The sequence below is a fragment of the Schistocerca americana genome, chromosome 11, assembly GCF_021461395.2.
Source record: "Schistocerca americana isolate TAMUIC-IGC-003095 chromosome 11, iqSchAmer2.1, whole genome shotgun sequence".
In the NCBI taxonomy this organism is placed as follows: Eukaryota; Metazoa; Arthropoda; class Insecta; order Orthoptera; family Acrididae; genus Schistocerca; species Schistocerca americana.
The window spans coordinates 48,682,104-48,704,665 of NC_060129.1; the positions used below are offsets into that span (position 1 = coordinate 48,682,104).

Below are 22,562 nucleotides of genomic sequence, written 5' to 3' on the forward strand. Positions count from 1 at the left end.
GTTTACTAGAGAATCCAGATATTCGTATGGAAAGACCCCTTCTCCGTCACAAGTTGAAACTCTTGAAACTCTACATCATCGAGATAAGAATATCTTCAGGACGCGTCGGTTCAGCAAATTTCTAAAGAGACGTGAGCATGAAGCGTTGTGAATCCAGGAAGTGGTGTGATCCTCTTTGAAGCGGCATGTATCTGTCAACGGTGTCAGCAATGACACTGATCTTATCATCCTACTACCCAGACTCGTCAAAGTCCTGAACTAGAAAGTGGGCATCATGCTCACTTAAATTGTGGAAAAGATGGCTGTGTGCTGTGGCAGTTGGTACTTACAGTTACATGGGTTGTCAGCTGCACTCTGGTACTTCCCCGTTATGTGGCAACAGTCTCTACAGGGAGCTTCCTCACCTCTGTCCAGTCACAGTCCCCACATATAACGATCAGCTGCCTGCTTGTACAATGCATCATTCTCCTTCACATTGGTCATGAGGACATTTTCACTATAAATGTTATAAACACCCCATACAAGACTTTCAAGCTCAGTGAGCAACCATCTTGCAGTATTCCCTTGACATAAGATTTTAATTTTAGTGCACAGGACTTGATGGGTAGCCACATGTCACAATCATCATTTGTGGCAGTGATATGGGAGGCAGAGGCACCACGTTCACACTGTACCACAGGAACTAGGAGGCGCTCTAAATCGACGTAAACGAGGAAGGGACAGAAGTGTTGGTGAGAGGCATTCTTAAACTTCGAGAACCGTTTATCCTTGATAAGCATTTCCACACCTACTGTTTCCTGGCTCTAGCAGTCAATCAGGTGTCTTTCAAGATACCTGCTCTTGGTAAACAACTTGAGACATCTACAGCAAAAATATCTTGCTCCTTTTTTGTTTTCATTTCAGAGGAACGTAGGTGGGACATGCATTTTATCCAAACGTTGTGTTGCTTATCGTCTTCAGAGATTAGCAGCAGGTCTACACTTTTTGGATGTTTCTTGGCTAATATGGACAAGAAGAGGGGACCACCTAATTTACGCTCGACTTCTTTGTCGATGTGCCACACAGCGTGTTAATGTTTGTCTTCTTCTTATGGCTTTCCTACATTCGGCCATAAACGAGAAATTAGAACGTCAGTGGACATCTGGTGTTTTTTGTGTATCTGTATGCCCTGTATTTTTTGGTTAATTTCTATCACTAGTGAGAAGCAACCATGGAAATCAATTTAAATTCCTCTCATCATGATTCTGGACATTAGGAGATGCTTTTTGTTAGCAGTATATACTTTTGAAGAGAGATGTAACTGGACCCCAGAATAAGTTGATCAAAACCTTATGAACATAAATCAAGGCAGGGTATACAGCTGAGTGTCTTACAGGACCCCCTTTCCTGCACCTCAGAAAAGTGACTCAGTATGACCACTCTGGTATCGACTCACCCCATGATGTCACGACAGCTCTCCCCCTAACTTGGACAATGCTCTTCCCCTCAACAACACGTCGAACTCCTAATAACTCTGCACACAAGAAGGAGAAACAGACGCAGTTGATAAGTATCTACGGCAGGAGAAATAAAAATCCATATTCGTATAATAATAATAATAATAATAATAAATTCTGAGTACTTACAAGTAAAACTGTTGTTGTGTTCATTACTGGAATACACTTCCAGCAACTCATCATCAGTGGGCATGTTTGTCATTAAGGGCATATCCAGCATGGGTACTAGAGGAGGTGTATGACGTCAGTAGGGGAATGTGTCTGAAAGAATACGGACAAACCCAAACGAAAACACAGGTACAAAAGAACTAGTAGCTGGTGGTCGTGTCAAAACACCGCAATTCGCATTGAGAACATCTACAGAGTAGAGCATCTCAAAAATAACAAACAAAAAATTTAATACTGTAGAATAAGCGATATCTGCCTCTGAACAATCGAAGTCGTTCCCCAGAGATCATCATCATCGTCATCATCATTATCACCTGCTGGGTTCAGATCCCACAGCGACTAACGCCTGCTCACAGCTAGAAAAGAAGAAGTAGAACCCATAAGAATCACACTACTAGCCATTAAAATTGCTACACCAAGAAGAAATGGAGATGATAAACGGGTATTCATTGGACAAATATTTTATTCTAGAACTAGAGTGACAGTGACATTCTAGACAGTGATTACATTTTCATGGAATTTCGGTGCATAGATCTTGAGAAATCAGTACCCAGAACAACCACCTCTGGCCGTAATAACGGCCTTGATACGTCTGGGCATTGAGTCAAACAGAGCTTTGATGGCGTGTACAGGTACAGCTGCCAATGCAGCTTCAACACGATACCACAGTTCATCAAGAGTAGTGACTGGCGTATTGTGACGAGCCAGTTGCTCGGCCACCATTGACCACACGTTTTAAATTGGTGAGAGTTTTGAGTGACACATTGCAGAAACTTGGGAAATCATCTCGACAGTTCTCCAAAAAGAGTGTAGATGTCACCTGGTAAATAAACATAGCTGACAAAAGAAATGTAAAAAATGAGCTCGGGAGTATTAAAATAGGTACAAAAATTTTATTAAGAAAATAATATTTGCGCATATCTGCAACACAAGTAAATCCGTTTTTCTCTCCACCACCGTACACTTGCCTAAGGTGTCTGACTGACATACAGTTGAATGATTTCATATTCAGGATGACAGTGTTCTTGAAAATTTCCCACATTCATACCACCACCTCACGACCTTTGACTGCATGACGCTCTCTCTGTGATCACAGTTTCGGAGTGATGTCAGCATATCCTCACAGATCATTCCTGTATCGTGGCGGCTACTGCGATAGTGGAATCGAGTCAATGACGCTACTGTCTTCCAAGACATGTCACACTTTATTGTTCTGAGCAGCTGGGCAGAAGTGACAACTGTGTAGGAACTTGACGAAACACAGACTGAGTCGATGCGTGTGACAACAGCTACATCTTTAATCATCTTTAAACATGAAGCGGCCGCACTCGTCGTGGAGGCCTCGCCCGTGAGCAACAGTGTTGTACCAGGAGGCGGGCAGCTTGGACCCTGGCAAGCAGGTCTTCAGCTGTATCTACAGGTGTTTCGTACACCTACATCTTGGCATAACCTCAGAGAATGAGGTCTAGGGTTGTAAGATCCAGCGATCGCAATGGCCATCAGAGAGGACCCCCATTTCCAGTCCTACAATGAGTGTGAGTATTCTTCAGGTGCTTGCAAACATTAATACTAAAGTGGAATGGTCTTGGATAATGCCCTGAAATACCTTGACTGGGAATCTTTGCTGTTGGCCTCCGATATGGGTGGCGTGGGTGTTGTCCTCATTCTAGATCTGCCTGTTTGGCTTTTGAAAACAACATCACGGATGAATGAGGCCTCATCCACAAACAATACAAACTGTATGAAGTTGGAAAGTAGAGCGCTGTGAACGATACTGGATTGACACAAGCAGACATAGGGCTCAAAATCCGTTTGTCCCAGTGCTTGCACATTTCAGCTTTGATTACTCATTGTGCACTGTACACAGCAACCTCACCATGAACACGACACAAGCTATCTGATGCAATGGACAGCTGACAGCAGGGTCAGTGGTGTGCTTGCGGCACGGGTTAATGCGCCAATGCGACGCTTGAGTGCTACGAGCCTAGTTGTGTACAGTAGGTCCGTTTGGAGGTCAGGTGTGTACACTGTTTATCAGCTGCTACTGTTCGAGTGCACAACGGACACCCGAGACCTTTGCCAGAGTGTGAAGAACTGCAGGCATCATTGTAATACATGCATTCATTCAGACTGACAGTCGTTGCTTTGAAGAATTACCATGAGCTACATTGTTGTTAGGTGGTGTATGCTGTGTATGTCCTTAACACAATAAATATGCTCTTTCGAGTATTCGTTCCCTATCTCAATATAATCTGTTGTGGAACCACTGTCACCTGTTTCAGTGTGACCCAAAAGGATTGGGGACTCCACGTACACAGAACAAGAGCAGTTCTGTCCCACTTCCCTCAGACTCTCCCGACGGCACCCATGTCTGTGGTGAGCACTCACCTTCCACAACAACATACCGGGTGATGCTAGGGTAGATAGAAGAAAGGAAAACAGAATGGGCAAGTGCGAGAGGGACTCACACACTAAGGGTTCTGTACAAACTCCCGATCCTGGGAATCGATATTCCCAATGATTTTTGCCTATTATCGACTCATTGTAACTTTACTGGCAAGATACTGGTCCCATGAATACCAAGATCGATTCAGAAATTCTATGTTATTTCCTCAGCTCAGCCCAAACAAATAAGAACAAGCAAGCAGAGGACTTTAGTTTATGTATGTAGGGAGAGAAGATTTAATAACACATTTCTGTTTGCGTACTAAATCATGAATACAACATACATTTTATGTTTGGATGCAGTAATGTTCGTATGTTGTACTTTCAACAGGTCATGAATACAATGTATGTCCAAATCGAAAACGACATTTTTATGTGATATAATTAAAAGTTAACAAGTTTCAGATTTTTTGCTTTACTTGTACCGGAAAACTTACTTGTTGCCAAATCTTATGATTCCAAGTCAATGGAAGGCACCCTATAGGTTTCGATGAGTGAGTTTTCGATTATCAAAACACGAGACATAAACGGCCGTTCGTATCTGTTGACTGGAGTCAGTTATAAGCTTACAGTTTTTACGCCGCCAAGGGTCCGTATACCTTTGTATGTGACATAATTTGAACATGATACCCAGAACTTATCCAGAGAAAAAGATTCCCAACAGATGGACAGAGAAATAGACTGATAAAAAATAATACGAAAAGTATTTTCTAGAGTTATATATTTACCATTATGGATTTTAAGATTTTTTCCTTTATTTGCACTGTGAAATCTGGCTTCTTCCTAAATGTCATGATTCTAAATCAACAGGGAGCACCTTATAGATTTTTGTGAGTGATTTTTCAAGTATGAAAATGTGTAATTAAATGGCCATATCTTTACTGCATTGACTTAGAACCCTACAATTTGTACAACGCCAAAGGAGCATAGACCTTAATATGTGACATAAATGTGAACTTCGTACCCGAAAATGGTCCAGAAAAAATGATCTTAATACTCGGACAGTCAATACATTCCTTCAAATCTGCAATATTCGAGACGTGTTCAGATACAGACGACATCGTGTTAGATGACGAGCTACAAACGCAAATTTTCGGCAAAAGCGATCAGCCAGGTAACAGACAAACACTAGAACATTTTGAGTCAAACTGACATTTCGTGTGCGCACAATTAACTCAGATAATGTTTCAGATATGGAGCGGCAGATGTCTATCGTTGCGTTTGTAGAAGGTCATAACATGTGTTCAGGTTTCCCACAGCCTTGGTAACGAGTGGGATTTTGACGGATTTGTCAACAGTCTGGCCATTCTATTTTCGAAAATCGTTCAAAAGTTTGAATAGAATCTCCTCAGAGTTCCAGCCACGGCATGTGGCTTTACACGTAGGAACTCGACGCTGCTGGCAGCTCCAGAACATTTCCGTTGGATACATCGTCACGGGAGTATACATACATACATTGACACGTCTGTAATGCCAACTACCAAGAAATATCTGCACCTCTCTTATCTGATGTCACAGTTTGAGAAATTTATTTATTTAATAAAACCCCACTAGGCATCTGCTGTGCATTAATGTTTTTATGCCTGTACAAAACTGAATGTACTACATTCATGCGCTGGCAGTAATTTCAGTGTCATGTAATAGTGCTACATGTAACTGTATACTAAGACAGGCTGCTGCTTGTGGATGTTACGAAAGTAATTTGAACTATTTTTTGTGTGTCTCAGGGTAACCACGCAAGTGATCAGCAACTCCACGGTTGGATTAAGGACATGAAACGTGTGAAAGACATGCTGCGCACGAAATTAACCGGATGGGTACAGGACTTGAAATTCGCCAACAAACAGGTGGAGCACTACGAGGTGGAAGAAGACAAGGACAGGCCAGGGCACTTGATACTCAGGTATAAACCAGGGTACACTCAAATGTCTGTCGTACTCACTATGGTTTATTGGAGTTTATCTCACTTTTATCCATGGAAGTATTCATTAAAGTTATAGAAAACACAGGGATCATTTAATTCAGAATGGAGTAGAGAACTAGCATTAATAGACAGTAATGAAGGACATGGTTACAGAAACTCGTGATTTACAAAGGTTTTTGACTCCGTTTAGCCTTCGATATTTTGATTCGTATTGTGTCTTAAAATGTGCCACGTATTACGTAACAGACCAGCGGAGAAAACTGACACAATAACTGATGTTACTGCATTTAGTAGAGAAAGTATTGATGGTTACAGATACTTCCAAAGTTTTCATAATTTGTGGAAACAATGATGTGGAACCTGACACGAAAAGTGAGCGTGTCCTCGTCTTATTCGGGACAAAAAAGAAAAAAAAAACCACTTCGGGAGAAATTACGGTAATACCATGTAGTAGCGACTCTAGTCCAGATACAGGCATCCAGTCGGTGAGGGAAGGAGGCCACAAGTCATGTTCATCTAAATAGATGGAGGAAAAATCTAAGCAGCGATGAGCGAAGATGGGAAGACGTCAGCAGAGGGCAGGAAGCGGATAGCCATCGTTCTTATATTTTGTGCTGTGGTTGGTGTGTTTAAATCAGCCCGTAGCATAGAGCGTAAATACTGGAGGTTGTGAGCGGGAGGAAAGCGTAATAGTCTCTCGAGTGGTTGACATATGGGGCCGTGGAATGGAGTATTGTAGGAGATATGTTGGCACTATGGAGGGTGACCAGGTGGCTTCCTATGTGGGAATGGGCAAGCTCCCAGCAGGCACCTCAGGTCTTGTGGCGGTGTTCTTGGATTATTGTAGGTGGCTTATTGTGGGGTAGCTATAGAGGTGGAGATGAAAGACTTCTGCCGTTATATCTGAAGAGGTCGGTAGGGGAGTCACTTTGGGATGAGTGTGTCTGGGAAATGGACTAGGTCTTCTGAAACGAAGGTGATCAACCGACATCCACAGTTAAGTTCATCGTGGGAACTGATGTGGATATAAAGCTGTGGTCAGTGTGAGGAACGAAATTATGTGCTATAGGATGATGACAGAGACAGGCAGTAGGACAGATCACGGCCAGGGTGGTAAAATACACACTCAGGATAAAGTATTATGTAGGATGACTGAACATGATTTGTAGCCAACTGGAGCTGTTTTTGAGGAACGGTATTGTTACTCCACAATGTTTATTGTGTGGGGATTTTTTGTTTGCTACTCCACATCTGTCATCAGAACTGTGAGTGGGTTACTGGTTCACTGTGTATAGACACATGCAGATAGTTTGACGGGATAAAACTATCGATATTGTGTCAGGCAGTGGGAATGTTACTGTGATTTCAAGACAGGGGTGCACTACACAAAGGAAGCAGCTAATCGGATAGCAGAGTACTTGTGGAGAGTGCATGGGGGGTTTCAGGGTAGCCAGTAGTTTGAGGTACTCTCACGAAAACTCGCCAGTTGGTACACATTTAGGGAAATCAGATAGCTTTCAGAGTAAAGTCAGTTCGACTCTAAAACTTTTATCAATCAACTGTCGAAGTATCTGTAACCTATTTGCCAAATTTACTCTCCTCCATGAACGTTCTCAGCCTCAAATTATTCTTGAATTGAGAGCTGGCTAAGACCCAAAGTAAAAAAACTCTGAGATATTTAGCGAGTCTTGAAATGTTTATCGGAAAGACATATTCGACGCCATAGGAGGGGAAATGTTCATTCCAGTTGACAAAAAATGTTCTCTTTACTGAGGTTGAATTTGAGTGCAATAGTGAAGTTACGTGGTCGCACTTAACAGGACTAGGTGAAACCATATCAGTTGTTGTGTGTTTTTACCGCCCACCCGACTCCGCTGGGACAGATGTGGAGCCATTCAATGAAGGTAAATAGTCAGCATTGCATAATTACCCAGATCACGCGACACTAGCTGGCGGTGACCTTAACCTACCGAGTATAGACTGGGACGTCTATGGATTCACTGCAGGTCGTGCAGACAGACAGTCTTGTGAAGGACTTTTGAGCACATTTTCCGAAAACTGTGTTGAGCAGTTAGTTCGTCAGCCGGCATAAGCAGGCAGGACCTTATCGATGGCGTCAGCATAGAGATGGGGATTAGTGATCATGATGTTATCATAGTGACTATGGTTACGAAAGTCAGTAAATCAGTCGAGAACGCTAGGAGAGTTGATATGCAGTTGTCAGCGTCTCACTTAGACAATAAAATACAATCATTTAATTCCAGAATTATGGCCATAGAGGAATTATAGCTAAAGTTTAAAGAGACTGTAAATCGTGATCCGGAAAAGTATGCGCCTACTAAGTGGATCAAGGGCGGAAAAGACTCATCGTGCTTTAATAACAAATTTCGGAAAACGCTGAGGAACGAAAGGCTGTTACATTCTCGGTTCAAAAGAGAACGCGCAAATGAGGACAGAAAGATTTGTAGACATTCGTGCGTCCGTGAAAAGATCTGTGCGCGAATCATACAACAGCTACCACCGGAGAACCGGAAAAAGTTTTGGTCCTCTGCAAAATCGTTAAGCGGATCTAACGCTTCTATTCAGTCACACGTTGACCAGTCTGCTTTTGGCGGTAGAATATTCCAAAACGAAGGCCGAAGTTAAAAATTCCTCGTTTAAGAAATCGTTCACGCAGGAGAATGGTACAAACGTGCCGTCGCTTGACCATCGCACAGAGTCCCGTTTGGAAATCATAGTAGTGAGTACCGCTGGCGTAGAGAAACAGCTGAAACAGCTGAAAATAAATAAGTGGCAATGCCTAGGTGGAATGCCAGTTTGGTTTTACAAAGAGTAGTGTGCGGCGTTGGCACCTTACTTAGCTTGCATTTACCGCGAATCTTGCGATCAGCGCTAAGAACCAAGCGAATGGAAAAAAGTGCAAGTGACTCTAGTGTATAAGAAAGGTAAAAGAACGGACCCACAAAATTGCAGACCAATATCCCTAACACCTGTTTCCTGCAGAATCCTTGAACATATTCTCAGTTCGAACATAATCAACTTTCTTCAGACTAAGGAGCTTATGTGCACAAATCAACACGGTTTTGGTAAGCATCGCTTCTGTGAAACTCACCTTTTCCTTTTCTCGCATGATGCACTGAGAGCTACGGCTGAAGGGCAACAGGCAGATTCCATATTTCTAGATTTCTCGAAAGCATTTGACACGATTTCCCATTGCGGGGTGCTAACGGAAGAACGAGCACATGGAATAAGTTGAGTGACTGCAGGTTGACACAAGATGACGTCGACAAAATTTCTAGTTGGTGTTATGAATGGCAGGTGGCTCTTGCTGTAGAAGAAAGTGGATGAGCAGCAAAAATTAAGCCGTAATATCTGGATACGGCACTCCAAGTGTCCTGCTTACCACAGTCACTTCGTTTAAATATCTGGGCGTAAATGTTGCGAAGCGAGATGAAATGGAATAAACGTGTGAGGATTCTGGTAGGGAAGGCGAACGGTCGACTTGGGTTTATTGGGAGAGTTTTGTGAAAGTGTGGTTCGTGTGTAAGGGAGACCCCGTATAGGACGCCAGAGCGACTTCTTGTTCAGCATTGCTCGAGTGCTTGGGATCTGCACCAGGTCGGATTGAAAGAAGGCATCGAAACAATTCAGGGGAGCAGGTAGACTTCTTACCGGAGTTTCGATCAGCATGAAAGTGTTACGTATATGCTTGGGGAGCTCAGCAGGGAATTGTTGGAGGGAAGAAGACAATCATTTCGAAGAAAACAACTGAGAAAGTTTAGAGAATCGGCACTTGAAGCTGGTTGCAGAACGACCCTAATGACGCCAGCATACATTTCTGGTAGGGACCACGATGTCAAGATACGAGGAATTACGGCTCCTAAGGAGGCATATAGACAGGCGTCTGTCCCTCGCTCTGTCAGCGAGCGGAACAGGAAAGGAAACGACTAGTTGTGGAACAGGGTACCCTCCGCCACGCACCGCACGGTGGCTTGCGGATTATGTATGTAGATGTAGATACAAAGGACGATAGTTGAGAGGAATTATTGGTTTCATGTTCGTAAATTTAGTGAAAATACTTTTGGCTTGGTTTCATTTGGAATCGTGAGGTTTTATCTATTCTATTTCATTTGTTTGGTCTTATGACTGCATGCATGAGGGTTGTGGTGTAATAGGTGGCCCCAGTTGTGTGTAGATAAGGACATTGACAGGAGTTTATGATGGCGGTGAGGAAGCTACAGTGGTGGTGGAATGTGGTTGGAACTTCTGGCTCCGGCAGTGGTGGGGGCGATGGGGCGGGCCGCGGTTTGGGGCTGGCGACGGTGACAGAGCCAGCGACGCTGCTGGAGAGGGAGTCGACGGTGGCGCAGGTGGCGGCGACGGTGGTGGAGCATTTGACGGAGGCAGTGGCGAAGGAGCTGCCAGACTACGGCTCTCTGTGAGTGGTGAAGCAATGAAGACGACGACGAAGGGTGGGAGATGATCGGCGAAGAACCACTAGCATAGTCCAGGTGAGAGCTGAGGTGCTGGCGAAGTATAGTGGGGCGTGTCAGTAAAACGGAGGATATACTTCGGACTGGAAATATTGAGAGGACATTTTGGGGTTAACATGAGTAAAGCGAGTCAGAGAATATACTCCAGCCGAGAATGCGCTCATCGCGAGTAAAAGGGTGAGGGATGTTGCTTAAAACAAAGAACGTTCTCCGATTTCGTGTGAACAAAACTAGAGGAGCTTCTCACAACCGTAAAATACTGAAGCGAGATCTGTAGCATTCTTCGGGTTGAGTAAGTTCTGTTAAGTTTTACCTACATTTTGGCAATGATGGCAGAATTCATATTGCTTGGGAGGCAGAAAAAGAAATATATAGCCCAACGAAGTGTTGAATTGAGGAGCTGTAGAAGTTTATATCGCTTTGACAATAAGAACATTATCTGCGGACTACCTCTCAAAAGAAGTGAAAATTGGAACATTTTTATTGCTATTTAGTTGACCCAAGTTTTCAGACTGACGTACGAGAACATTTAGCTGTAGGCCTACACCAAGCAACCGTGTCGCTGACTTTTCCAGACGTTCACCATCATGTCTTCTCACAGCGTAAGTCTTATATAGTGTGATGTTAGAAATAAGTAGGGTTACCAGAAAAATTAACTGGTTTATTGCAAACCTAGCGACCTGTTACTCGTAAGGAACGCATGGTGGGCCGCTTACGTGCTTGCCACGCGAGCAGACAGTTGTGCGTCGTATTTAACCAAAATTATCTCGTGTTGGAGAACTGTGACAGAGTTCCGATTTGGTGTCATTTAGTCTTAAGATTTCGTTCGCATAATGTGTTCACCTAACATCTATAACTAAAAAGTTTTCCACATGTTGTAAATTCGGTAACATCGCAAGTAAATACATTTTCGTAAACTGTACGTAGTTGTCTTAATTTTGTTGCCCCACATAAAATAAACAAAATGAAACGTAGTGCAACTCTGCCTGAACACGCTGATGCCGGTTCCAGACATGTCGCCCGTTTGAGCGAGCTGAATGAAACGTGACACTGCGCGTGCTTTCTGTGCCGGACACGGCAGACCACACACACCGAGAACTCAGCAGGGAGCAGAGGTAGTGAGAAAAAGGAACCCTCTCGTCACAGATTATGGCTTCGAATGTTTTGCTCGTAAGAGCTTTCTCAGAGAATGTTCTTTTGCTCGGAGAATCTTCTCCAGAGAACGTCGTCTTGTCTATTCATACGACCCAGCGTGTTTACCTTCTGTTGGATGTCAGTACAAAGGCGATAACCAAAGACGCATGAGGGGTCACAGAGCTCCAGCGGCAGTGGTGCAGCTCAGGTACCGCCCTCCTAGTTCAGGCAGCGCACCATTTCGTGCCTCTTCTGTAGTTCACGTATCGTCATTTACAGTCGGTCATTTCTAAATTCCGTCAATCCACTTCGTTACTGGACTCGCATGGTACCTTCAGTAACGGCTCCAGCACTACAAGCCAAAGCCGCCTATAGCACACTGACCCTGCCTCTGTACCCTAGTTGACGACGATTGCCTTCCGTGGCAGCGGTCTGCCTCGCTTATCGACACTCCACGTCCCTGTGGCGAGTATTGATTGCGTCTTCTGTGGATTCGCCACTCTGTGTGCCAACGCACGTTCCCCCAAAATGAATATGGCAGTCAGTATTGTACTATTACTACTGTGTAGTACATAGGCAAATTGTCCAGAAGTTTCCGGGCTTTCTTTACCATTTTAGTGGAGATTGTATGTTCACCTCAAATGGTTCAAATGGCTCTGAGCATTATGGGACTTAACAGCAGAGGTCATCTGTCCCCTAGAACTTAGAACTACTTAAACCTAACTAACCTAAGGACATAACACACATCCATGCCAGAGGCAGGATTCGAACCTGCGACCGTAGCAGCTGCGCGGTTCCAGAATGAAGCGCCTAGAGCCGCTCGGCCACACCGGCCGTATGTTCACCTCCTTCCTCCACTTAAATACTTTCTTTGGTTGCCTTATGAAATGAACGGTTCCATTGCGTTAAAAACAGCCCTTTCCCGAAATTCTTTGCCAAAAAAATCTCCGTATAATGTTTATTCAGATCATTGTCAGTATGCAGCTACTTCCTGTCCCAGCTTGTCAGTGGAGTAGGTGTGGTACTGTACCTCTAAGCAGAACAGCGTTTTGCTGTACGTCACGTGGAAATGATTTGCGAGCCTTAGCACCATGGCACCACATGTCTTATGGGAGGGGCAGCTTTCCGGTCAAACTGGGAACCCAGACATCACACGGAACTCATTATGATGCAGCTTCATGCTTTAACTGACAACATCGTTGTCAAGTAACAGTGATAACCAAGGACCATACTACAAGGAGTACAGGGAGTAATGATTGTTCTGCATTGTATCTGGAAACTTTCCATCGTTGGTGGGCTATAGGGAATGCAGTCGTAGATTAATCAGGAAAAAAATTGTCTCATACCCGATTCTGAGGGCTCCATTCTCAACATAAGATGTATCTGACACAGATGCATCGAATCGATGTACGGAACACTGACCTTACGACAAAGTTTTGCGGCCAACAATTTCTGTATGATAATTTTCACTGCCAAACTAGAGACCCGCACCAACCAATCACGAAGCGAGACGGAGCGAATGCTTCAGAGCCAAGTAAACCAACATTTTTATGCAACATTACGTCAGCAGACATGTATTTCCGCACGTCAAGCATAGCAGTGTGAGATGGTGGGATGCACACTGCCGGATGTAAGCGAAAACATTATAAAAATGCCACAACTGATAATGAGTAAAACAAAACACGTATTGTGAAATAAAAACACGTTTGGTATTTGCAAAGACGGATTTCAAATAGCTTAAGTCATCGTATCGCGCTGTCGTTAGCTGTCGGATTACCTGAAAGGGACTGAATAAGTGGACCTGCTTGACGGTACACTCACGATTGTCCATTGAACTCACCTTCCTGTGAGAGTTCTGCTTTCAGCTGTCATACAGTCTTTACGGAAAATTATCGCAGATGTCACATCACCTAAAGCAGATAGGAAACTCCCTGGCAGGTCAGAGCCGTGTGTCGGGTCCCCGACGTTTCAAGTGGCTGCAATCTCCACTGCAGAGTGAGGATTCGGCCAGGAAGCAACTCCCGAGGCCTCTGGTCACTGCAGTGCCCACCCTTCCTGGAGCGCTGGTCCCACCAGCCGTGCAGGGGAGCTTCTGTGACGGCTGGAAGGCAGCGGCTGAGCTACTGGCGGAAGTAAGGCTGTGACGGTGGCTCTCGGTTCGTGCCTACCTAGCTCGATGTCTATTTTTATAAGGACGTTATATTGGCCATTGACCTTAAAAATTATTTGTTTTACTATTGCAGTTTCGACCTTATGAGTCATTTTCAAGTGGAAGATTTTGCTTCAGCTCATGACAGACAAGTCTACATGTCAGCGTCTAAAATCATCTATAATTAATTTGAACAAGTCATTCATATCCTTAACATAAATATCACATGTTCACTCTCTTGAAATGCATACGAAATTCTTCTTTAAAGAAAAGAGGTATTCTGCGGCAAGCGCTGCAGTTCTGCTGCTTGATGTGTCTGAAACCACTTAAAACGATATAGCAGCACAGAACGGAGTGGATGACCTGCAAGAAATAGTTACAATCCGTGTCTCACTCAAGTGCTCTGAAATCTAAAGATGAAATCTCGATGCGCTAAAATGCTAAAAAGACCAATGGATTTCCGATTGTTTGCTGTGATACTATGCATCCTTTAAAGAATGAAAAAGTTCCAGGTTTGTGTCCCAGTCTGGCACACAGTACTCATCTGCCAGGAAGTTTCTAATCCACTGCTGAGTGGAAATCCGTTCTGGATACTTTTAGCCGCGCGGGATTAGCCGAGCGGTCTGCGGCGCTGCAGTCATGGGGTGCGCGGCTGGCCCCGGCGGAGGTTCGAGCCCTCCCTCGGGCATGGGTGTGTGCGTGTGTGTGTCCTTAGGATAATGTAGGTGAAGTAGTGTGTAAGCTTAGGGACTGATGACCTTACCAGTTAAGTCCCGTAAGATTTCACACACATTTTTGGATACTTGTACGTTCTTGCATAAACTATACATGCTAGGTTTTCAACTTTTAACCTGGCAGCTTGTGTGCTACAGGCGGCCGCTGTTGAGTGAACGCCTGCTGCGCTATCAGCCGTGGAGCCCTTGCTTTGACGACGACTTCAGTGCGCTGTGCAAGGAGCGGCAGCCAGAGGCGTCGCAAATGTTCAGTCTGGCTGACGATCTGTACGCCCTCCATCGTGTCTACTGGGTCACTGCAGCTGAGTACATCGATTCATTCTACAAAGATGGCTTCAAGGTTGTAGGTAAGTTTAATACTGGGACCCGGCCACTTCATGGTTATGCGCTGACAACTGTTCAGTTGTTCGAGGAATGAGATTCAAATACCCTTCTGAATATGTAGTTTTAGCTCTTGCGTGATTTTGCACGCCACGCAAGATAATCTCTGGTGCTCTTTCCAAAGTCAGTTTTTCGATTCCTCGGCGACTCTCCGTCTGGATCTATGACAAGCTAACTACTTCATTTCGATGTATTATTGACTTATTCATTATGCAGGGACTAAAAAAGACTACGTAGACAAAATTTTTGAGTGTTTAGAGAAGATTAAAAAGAACAAATTTTATGTGACACAAATGTCACAGGTTTGATGTTTTAGAGACGTTACTCAAGTGCCAGCTGGGTGCTAACGATTGTGTAACACACTCGAAACAAGTGGGCGTCTCACAAATAATGTTTGCAGCCTCAGCCTAACAGGCAACCACCTCACCTGGGGTGTCTGCCAGTGCCTGGTACACTGAACAACTCCTCTCCCTCCCGTAGGAGGCCCGCAGCACCTCTAAAACAGGGCCCATCCCACAGCACTTTGAACACCGTCTCTGAACGCCAGTGCAGATAAGACCTTCATACGTGTGCGACACGTGCCTCATATAAAAAAGTGTTCCTTTTTATCTTCTATAAACGCTCTAAAATTCTGTATACGTAGTTTTTTTTCAGACCTAGTCTAGGGCTTGTTTTAAAAATGGCGAATGGTCTCTGCAACATAACGGCTACAGACAAGCTAATGTTTTGTCAATACTGTAACTGGTGTAGTGATCTAAATCATGTGTGATCCTAGCACGATACTGTTCGTATTTACTATTTTTCTTCGACGAACAATATTTCGATTTGTAACTGAACAGTTAATTGTATGAGGTACACTGTTAATATTATCCTTAGAAGTATTAATACTATGAACTGTAGTAGGACTGAGGAAACACAGCTATCACACCTGTCTGCTGAACAACTTTATTTGTCCGAATCACTATATTTTTTTAATTTATTATTTTATTCTCGTTGCTGGACTTTATCTCTTACTCGATCATCTATCTATCGTGCACCAGACATGAAACGAGTTGTAATCGTTCATTTCTCTCTTTGTAACTGCCTGATAGCTTCTTGTTCGGCAGGGAGTAACTCCATTTAGATGACAGGAAAGGAGGACAGTGGGCTTGTGCTCTCTCAGCGGAAAAATTATTTATGCCTGCCGTTGTCACTCTTGACCGCTTCAGGCAATCGAACTTGCAGGGTTTTCATTGGTAGTAAGCCGACAAATTAAGAAACTAAGGTGGTCGAAAAGGGTTACAACAGATAAGGAAGTAAGTTATCATAAGAATATCCGTATATTACAACCAGGAACTGTAATACTGACAAAAAAGGCCTTTCCAAAATTTCGGTTGTCGCCGATAATTTACTGCAGACCACCATAAGAATAATACTGGCACATAAAAGGAAATACGCATTGTTAGCAAGTTACCAAACAAGCAGATTCTTACCCCATCTGTTGCTAGACTGAGCTGCACTCTGCAGCATGTCTATAATCATGACTGAAACTGTTATGGACACCGAGAACAAACGTGTGAGGTTTAGTTGATGTTTGAATTCCTCACGAGTGGCGACAAGATGTTAAAGAATGAGCAGCGACAAGACCTTACAGAGTTGTGGACCACTAGCTGTTTGTCTGGAAGCTAACTTTAAGCCCGACGGTGTGGCCGTACGGTTCTAGGCGCTTCAGTCTGGAACCGCGTGACCGCTACGGTCGCAGGTTCGAATCCTGCCTGGGGCATGAATGTGTGTGATGTCCTTGGGTTAGTTAGGTTTAAGTAGTTCTAAGTTCTAGGGGACTGATGACCTCAGATGTTAAGCCCCATCGTGCTCAGAGCCATTTTATCTTCAGGGGAAAGTGGTCGTGATAATCCAGAGAGATCGGAGAGGTCGTGGCAGTTCGGTCGAGATGGGGGGGGGGGGGGAGAGGGGAGGGGGAAGAAAAAACTCGTGCGAATCTCTTCTGAGCACGTGGCGATGTTTGAAATGGTTTGCACCATCCAGCAGGCTGCTACAACGCCCCTGTCTGAAAGTGTTGCCACTGCCACTATTAAAACCGTGGCGCTTCTCTGCCGGCTTCTTTACGCATCACTGTCCAGCAGAACTAGATGCTTGCCCATAACACACCAACGTATCAGGAACTGAGCCCTGACCTGTTGTCGCTGCCATTGTGTAAAATCACCTAAATCGCAAATCCAAGCCTACAGATCTCACAAATACTTCCAGTCTGACGACTATCTGACCCAGTATCGCAGAACCATCTGGCCTATCCCAGTTACAAACGAGACCACCCATCAGTAGGACGAAAAACACGTCCAAGTTGCAAATTTTTATTTTTTATTCATTCCATGATTTGTTTCGGACCGAGACCCATTTTCGAATCACCATAACATAGTCGAAAATGGCATTTCCGAAGATGTCAATAACGTGCAATTAATATTTACAGCGCATACAGATAACTCATCGAATGAACAAAAACTTGGAACGTTTTTTCGTTCACCGATTACCAGGAGTTACTGACCCTAACTACTGCATCATACTGGAAGTTCGTAAAACCACCCATGTTGACTGTGCCCAAATGTACAATCCTTGCACAACTGCATCATCTACACAGCCTCAACTCGAATGATCTAATAAGTATAAAGTAAACGCATTATTCACGACACTAAACTTACATTCCGCATCCCAACAACTACATGCATTGCATCCTCACCCTCAAAGATATTGAGTTCAGATCCACAGTTTTCTACACTGTCAGTCGAGCTCACTGTCATCATCTCAACAGTTTCTTGTGTCGCATCCCTAACATGAAAGATATCCAATTTTGAACCACTGTTTTTCACAACATTCACTCTCTTTCAACGTCCACATATCGTCCAACAGATGACGATAACAGCCACAGCCACCTTCCATTTTAACATCCAAGTCACTTGTTCCAAAAACCAATCCAACTTTATCTTCAGCCACACCAAAACTTCAGCTTCAAACCTATACCTATAAAACATCAAGACAAAGCAGCAGCATAGCATTCCATCCATATGTCTGTTCCGTTAGCTCGAACGAGATCTTCATCACTCACATGTTATCTCAATGCTACAACTATACTTTAATGAAAATTGTAACAGTGACATAACACAGTCCCAGTCACTCTACACTCTACAAAGCACAGATAATTGCTACAACATACAATCAGATGGTATTGCCAATGGATGCTTGTGAGACATCCTGATACCAGCACCTCATTCTGCAGATCAGAAACCCTGGGATTCGTGATACACATGAACAAAAACACTGCCACATTTTCCATATACTGAACAATCTATTGAAAAAGGATTCATTCTCCTCTCATCCATAACAACCCCACTTTACCAAACAACCTCAACAAGCCAGACTCAGTGCTTCAAATCTTAAAGATACACTCACTGTATCTAATGACTGCTCGACAATTCGGTACATACAATGTCACACAAATACGACCACCATATCTCTTGGTCCCAGTTTAAAATACCTGTCTATAACGCCACAAAACGAATTAAATATAGCATTTACAACACAAGACTATAAAGCCACACATTTTGTGAGCGTGTGGGTTGGTGATATTCTGTCATTCTGCGCAACAGATTAATCTGAGATGTACCCTTTACCCTTTGGCCCCTGCAAGATGAAATTTCCACCCCCACACTACTACAGAAGTCAGACGGACAGTCTTAACGTTCTAAAGAGAAATGCCTGAAAGACTTTCAGCAATAAATACCTTCTGGAGTCGTCCACTGTAAGGAGATGACACAAAAATTCACAAAACGTCTTATGTAACTAGTGGGATACTTGGGTACTGGAGTAGTGTTAGTTAGTATAAGAGAAACATGAAAGTAACGAAAAGTATTATTAATTTTGCAAAAATCCTGAGAAATCACAATAGCACTTTTAGTTATGAATTGAACATGTTATTTGCGGGTTCTTTTCAGAATGTGAAGTTACCTCTTAAGGATAGGATTCGCTAATGAAAATTCTATACAAAGTTAAAGATTGTTATTGACTTGGCAGAATGGCTGAGAGCTGCACCTACTCAACTTGAATAATTATCAGTTAGAATGTTGCTAGGTACAGTCGAGGCTGTCACGTGTGATATGCAGTGAAGGGTACTGTTGTGGAGGAAATGTGGGGGTCGCAAGAGCTGTAGCTGTGATGGCTGCTGTCTGCGCTGCTCGCTGCCGACAAATAAGATAACTCTCGTTCTATACCTTGACCTTTGCCAATCAAACTCTTCCTACGCCTTGATGAAGTCAAGGACTCCTATTCGCCCCTAGTCTATTGGCGTGGTACACCAGTCAGATAAACAGTCCACCACGATGCCACTCAAAAATTCGCTCGTAGGCGTTTAACTATTACTCAGTACGTTCACACCGCACAATAAGTGTGGCGGCCAACACAGTGAACAACGCTTAATCGCAAGGACTCAATATACAGTTGCACTTCGATTCGCTCTCGACAGAGGTGCTCTCCCAGTGAAGTACTGTGGAGAGACTTGTTCCTCGCTCTTTGAGTATCTGTACAAGCGCACACACACTCATTACGTGTTATCGCTCCAAGAGCGACAACTGAACGGCCCCTCTCCACGCCAGACGTGAAGGGGTACATCTTTCGATCTCTTCCATTACTCCTTCAGCTCAAGGCATCAGAAATATCGCCTGCCAATCAGCATTGCTCTTCTAAAACGGGAGAATGACGTTTCGTTTAAGGCGACCAATCCGGAAATCTGTAGTATCGGTGTTTGGCGTTTGCTGTCTCCCTGTGAAAATCTCTGAAACTGCGTGCTATGTGTAAAGAATGTGTAGGCTAACCGCTCCCACACAATGTAGCGGAATTTGCTTTTAAGGCGAACACGGGTTCGTCCTTCCACTCGGGCTAACGCTGTCTGCTCTACAGGCGGTTACTGGCCGACGTAGATAGCTTGGGACCGGCCTCCTGGGGTGCAGTTGCCTCTCTCGAGCTAAAAGCTCCTGTGACCGTCGTGTCTGGAATGTACGTGTGTACGCTAGCCTCGAGTATTTCAACCACGGTGCGCACTTGCGATTTATTAGTTATTTGCATATCGTTTACATGAATTCATACAATACTGGCTTTATCTTATCGAATTTGGGCTCGAATGAAGCGTCTTGATGTGCAGAATACGATTGTGAGGGCGGAATATGTAAGCAATGAAGGAGACCACGACGTCTTACAATTTCAGGAAATTCTTATGAGAGGCTGCTCATGACTCCATTACTTTCGACCTTCCTAAAAAAAATTAATACAATAAATAAATAAAAAAAACCTCTTATTTACTAATAGATCTAGTCAAGTTGTGTGATATCATACTGTATGCAAGTTTATATCACACGGCTCACCTATGATTTAAGGGTAGTGTCTTAGTATACTAATCAAAACGTCATGGGACCCAGGTTTGAACCTCACTACTGCTTAAATTTAGAATAAAAACCATCAGTAATGATGGATGGGCGGATAGAGCTTCAAGGCACTTTTTTCCCCTGCTCCTAAAACCCTGAAGAGTCAGCAGTGCTCAAAGGCATGAGAATTCAGAAGGTAATGGGAACCACTGGTGTCTGTCCACAGGACATGTGGTCTATAATTGAAAAGTGGTATGATGACTCCTCCATTGGCGAAATATTCCGCACTAGTCGCACATTCGGATCTCTGGGAGGAAACTGGCAAGTGCCAGGTGTCCCAATGAATTACGTTTACTGTATAGCTCCTTGTCTGGCACACCATGCTTCTTTTGTTACTGTAAATCTTACTCAACAGCATATCTCCAACTGCCTCGACAACTTCACCTCTTGGTGTGGCCTCTGCTACATCAAAATCACTTACGTTAAAAACGCAAGGAATTATTACAATAAATACCACCAATCATTTCTCCCTCCCTAACTTCCACAATGGCACACATAAACATGACTGTGTGGTGGTACTCTCTTCAAAGGTAAGCTGGTTCGAATCCAGGTGATGGAAGAAATTTGCATTGCTGGTATTTCCCCAGGAATGGGAGGGGGAATTGAAGCATAAAGTTTCTCATCACCAGACCTCGTGTCAGTGTTCTACATTACATTACCTCTCCTCAGTGTATCATGATACACTGATGTCTGTGACACTGTTGAAGGTGACACATGTGGTGTCGACGATAATCGCCTGCAGCAAATCGTCAATCGACCACCGCAGAGATGCTGTACACCTAAGCAGCATCGCCACCGCCTATGAGAAAGAAGTAGTAAGCCACTCCTCCTGTAGCTTCGAGGCGCCACACACGACAAGTATTTCCAGCTCTGCCAGTGCCTGGTACGAGTTCTGCCAGAGTCCAGCCTGAGTTCTGTTCTGTCTACGAGGGTATCAACAGTTCCATGACGACTGCAGAGAAGCGACGAATTTCTGCCTTCAGGGTGCAGTGTCGGCGTAACGTCACTCAGTCAAGCCTAGGCCAAGCATGCACGTACAGAGAGTCGAGGGCCAACAACAGACACATATTTGGCACAGTTGTAGTAAACGTTCAGTGCTCATCATGTGCAGACTTGCACTGTAATGCCGCTCAGTGTTTTCAGCAGCTCCTGTGTATTCGAACCCCAATTAATACCACACGTGCTCACGCAGCCACAGTCGCGAGGAGCTAAAGATAAGTGTATTGCTTTCCAAACAATAATGTGTTCTGATCATTGACTGTTTCATTTATCTACTTGTAAATTTATTAAAAGCATGACACAACAACATGTGTGTCAGATGTGGATGTTAAGCTCTTAACGCATCCATTACAGTCACGTACACTCAACAGATAACTCCGAGTCACAGTTCTCTCACAATGCAAGGACAGTGCCCAATTACGTGGAGGAAGATAAGCGCTTGCAGTAAGGCGGTGGACCTGCTGCTCCATTCCTCTCTGCTGACATGGGCAGAGGACTCTCACTTTCTCATATCTTGGAATAATCACGCATCCCCAACCTACAACAAACTCGAATTAAGAAGACAGGAAACTCGACAATGTGGGGATTCCATCATTCAGCCATCCTCTGTACTTGGGTAAAACCCACTGAACGAGGCGATGCTGTGGTAAGCTGTTGGCTCCAAACTTGATTTTCGACCATATTTAGTTTCTCTGCGATGTCCCTACGCAGCTTAAGGGGAATGACACGACGGTTCCTATGGATGGACGCAGCTGTCCTGCTTCCCCGTTCTTCCCAATTCTGGGTTATGCTCTAATAGCTGTTTCACCAATAGGACGTTAACCCCTGATCTTGTTTCTTCCTTCGTCTTTCCAAAAGCCTTAGTGGCCCCAGTGTTACTTTCGCCAATATAGCTTGGATCTCAGCACTCTCAAAAATTTACCATTCCTTACAGTGTTAGAACACCTTGCATTCTGTATCATATTTGCAGTCTCAGACGCAACCTCTACCAGTTGATTACATTGCCCTCTCTTCTGAAGTTCATCAGACTTTGTCACAAATTGTAAACGTCCCATAAACGTGGGGAACAAAAGCAATTTTTCTCGCCTATCCTCTGGATACCTAGGCTTCTGGCGCGCCTATACCAACATGTCATATCCACCCTCCACTTGTCACCCTTCTGTATCCTATT

The 22,562-nt window shown here is 44.0% G+C and overlaps 1 protein-coding gene across 1 annotated transcript in view; it reads left to right on the forward strand.

The window, feature by feature from the left end:
- Positions 1-22,562, forward strand: part of LOC124553226 — a 101,993-nt gene that overhangs the window by 73,796 nt on the left and 5,635 nt on the right. The window contains exons 5-6 of the mRNA XM_047127117.1: positions 5,837-6,012; positions 14,682-14,890. Coding sequence (XP_046983073.1) covers positions 5,837-6,012; positions 14,682-14,890 — 385 coding nt within the window. The remainder of the gene's footprint in view (positions 1-5,836; positions 6,013-14,681; positions 14,891-22,562) is intronic.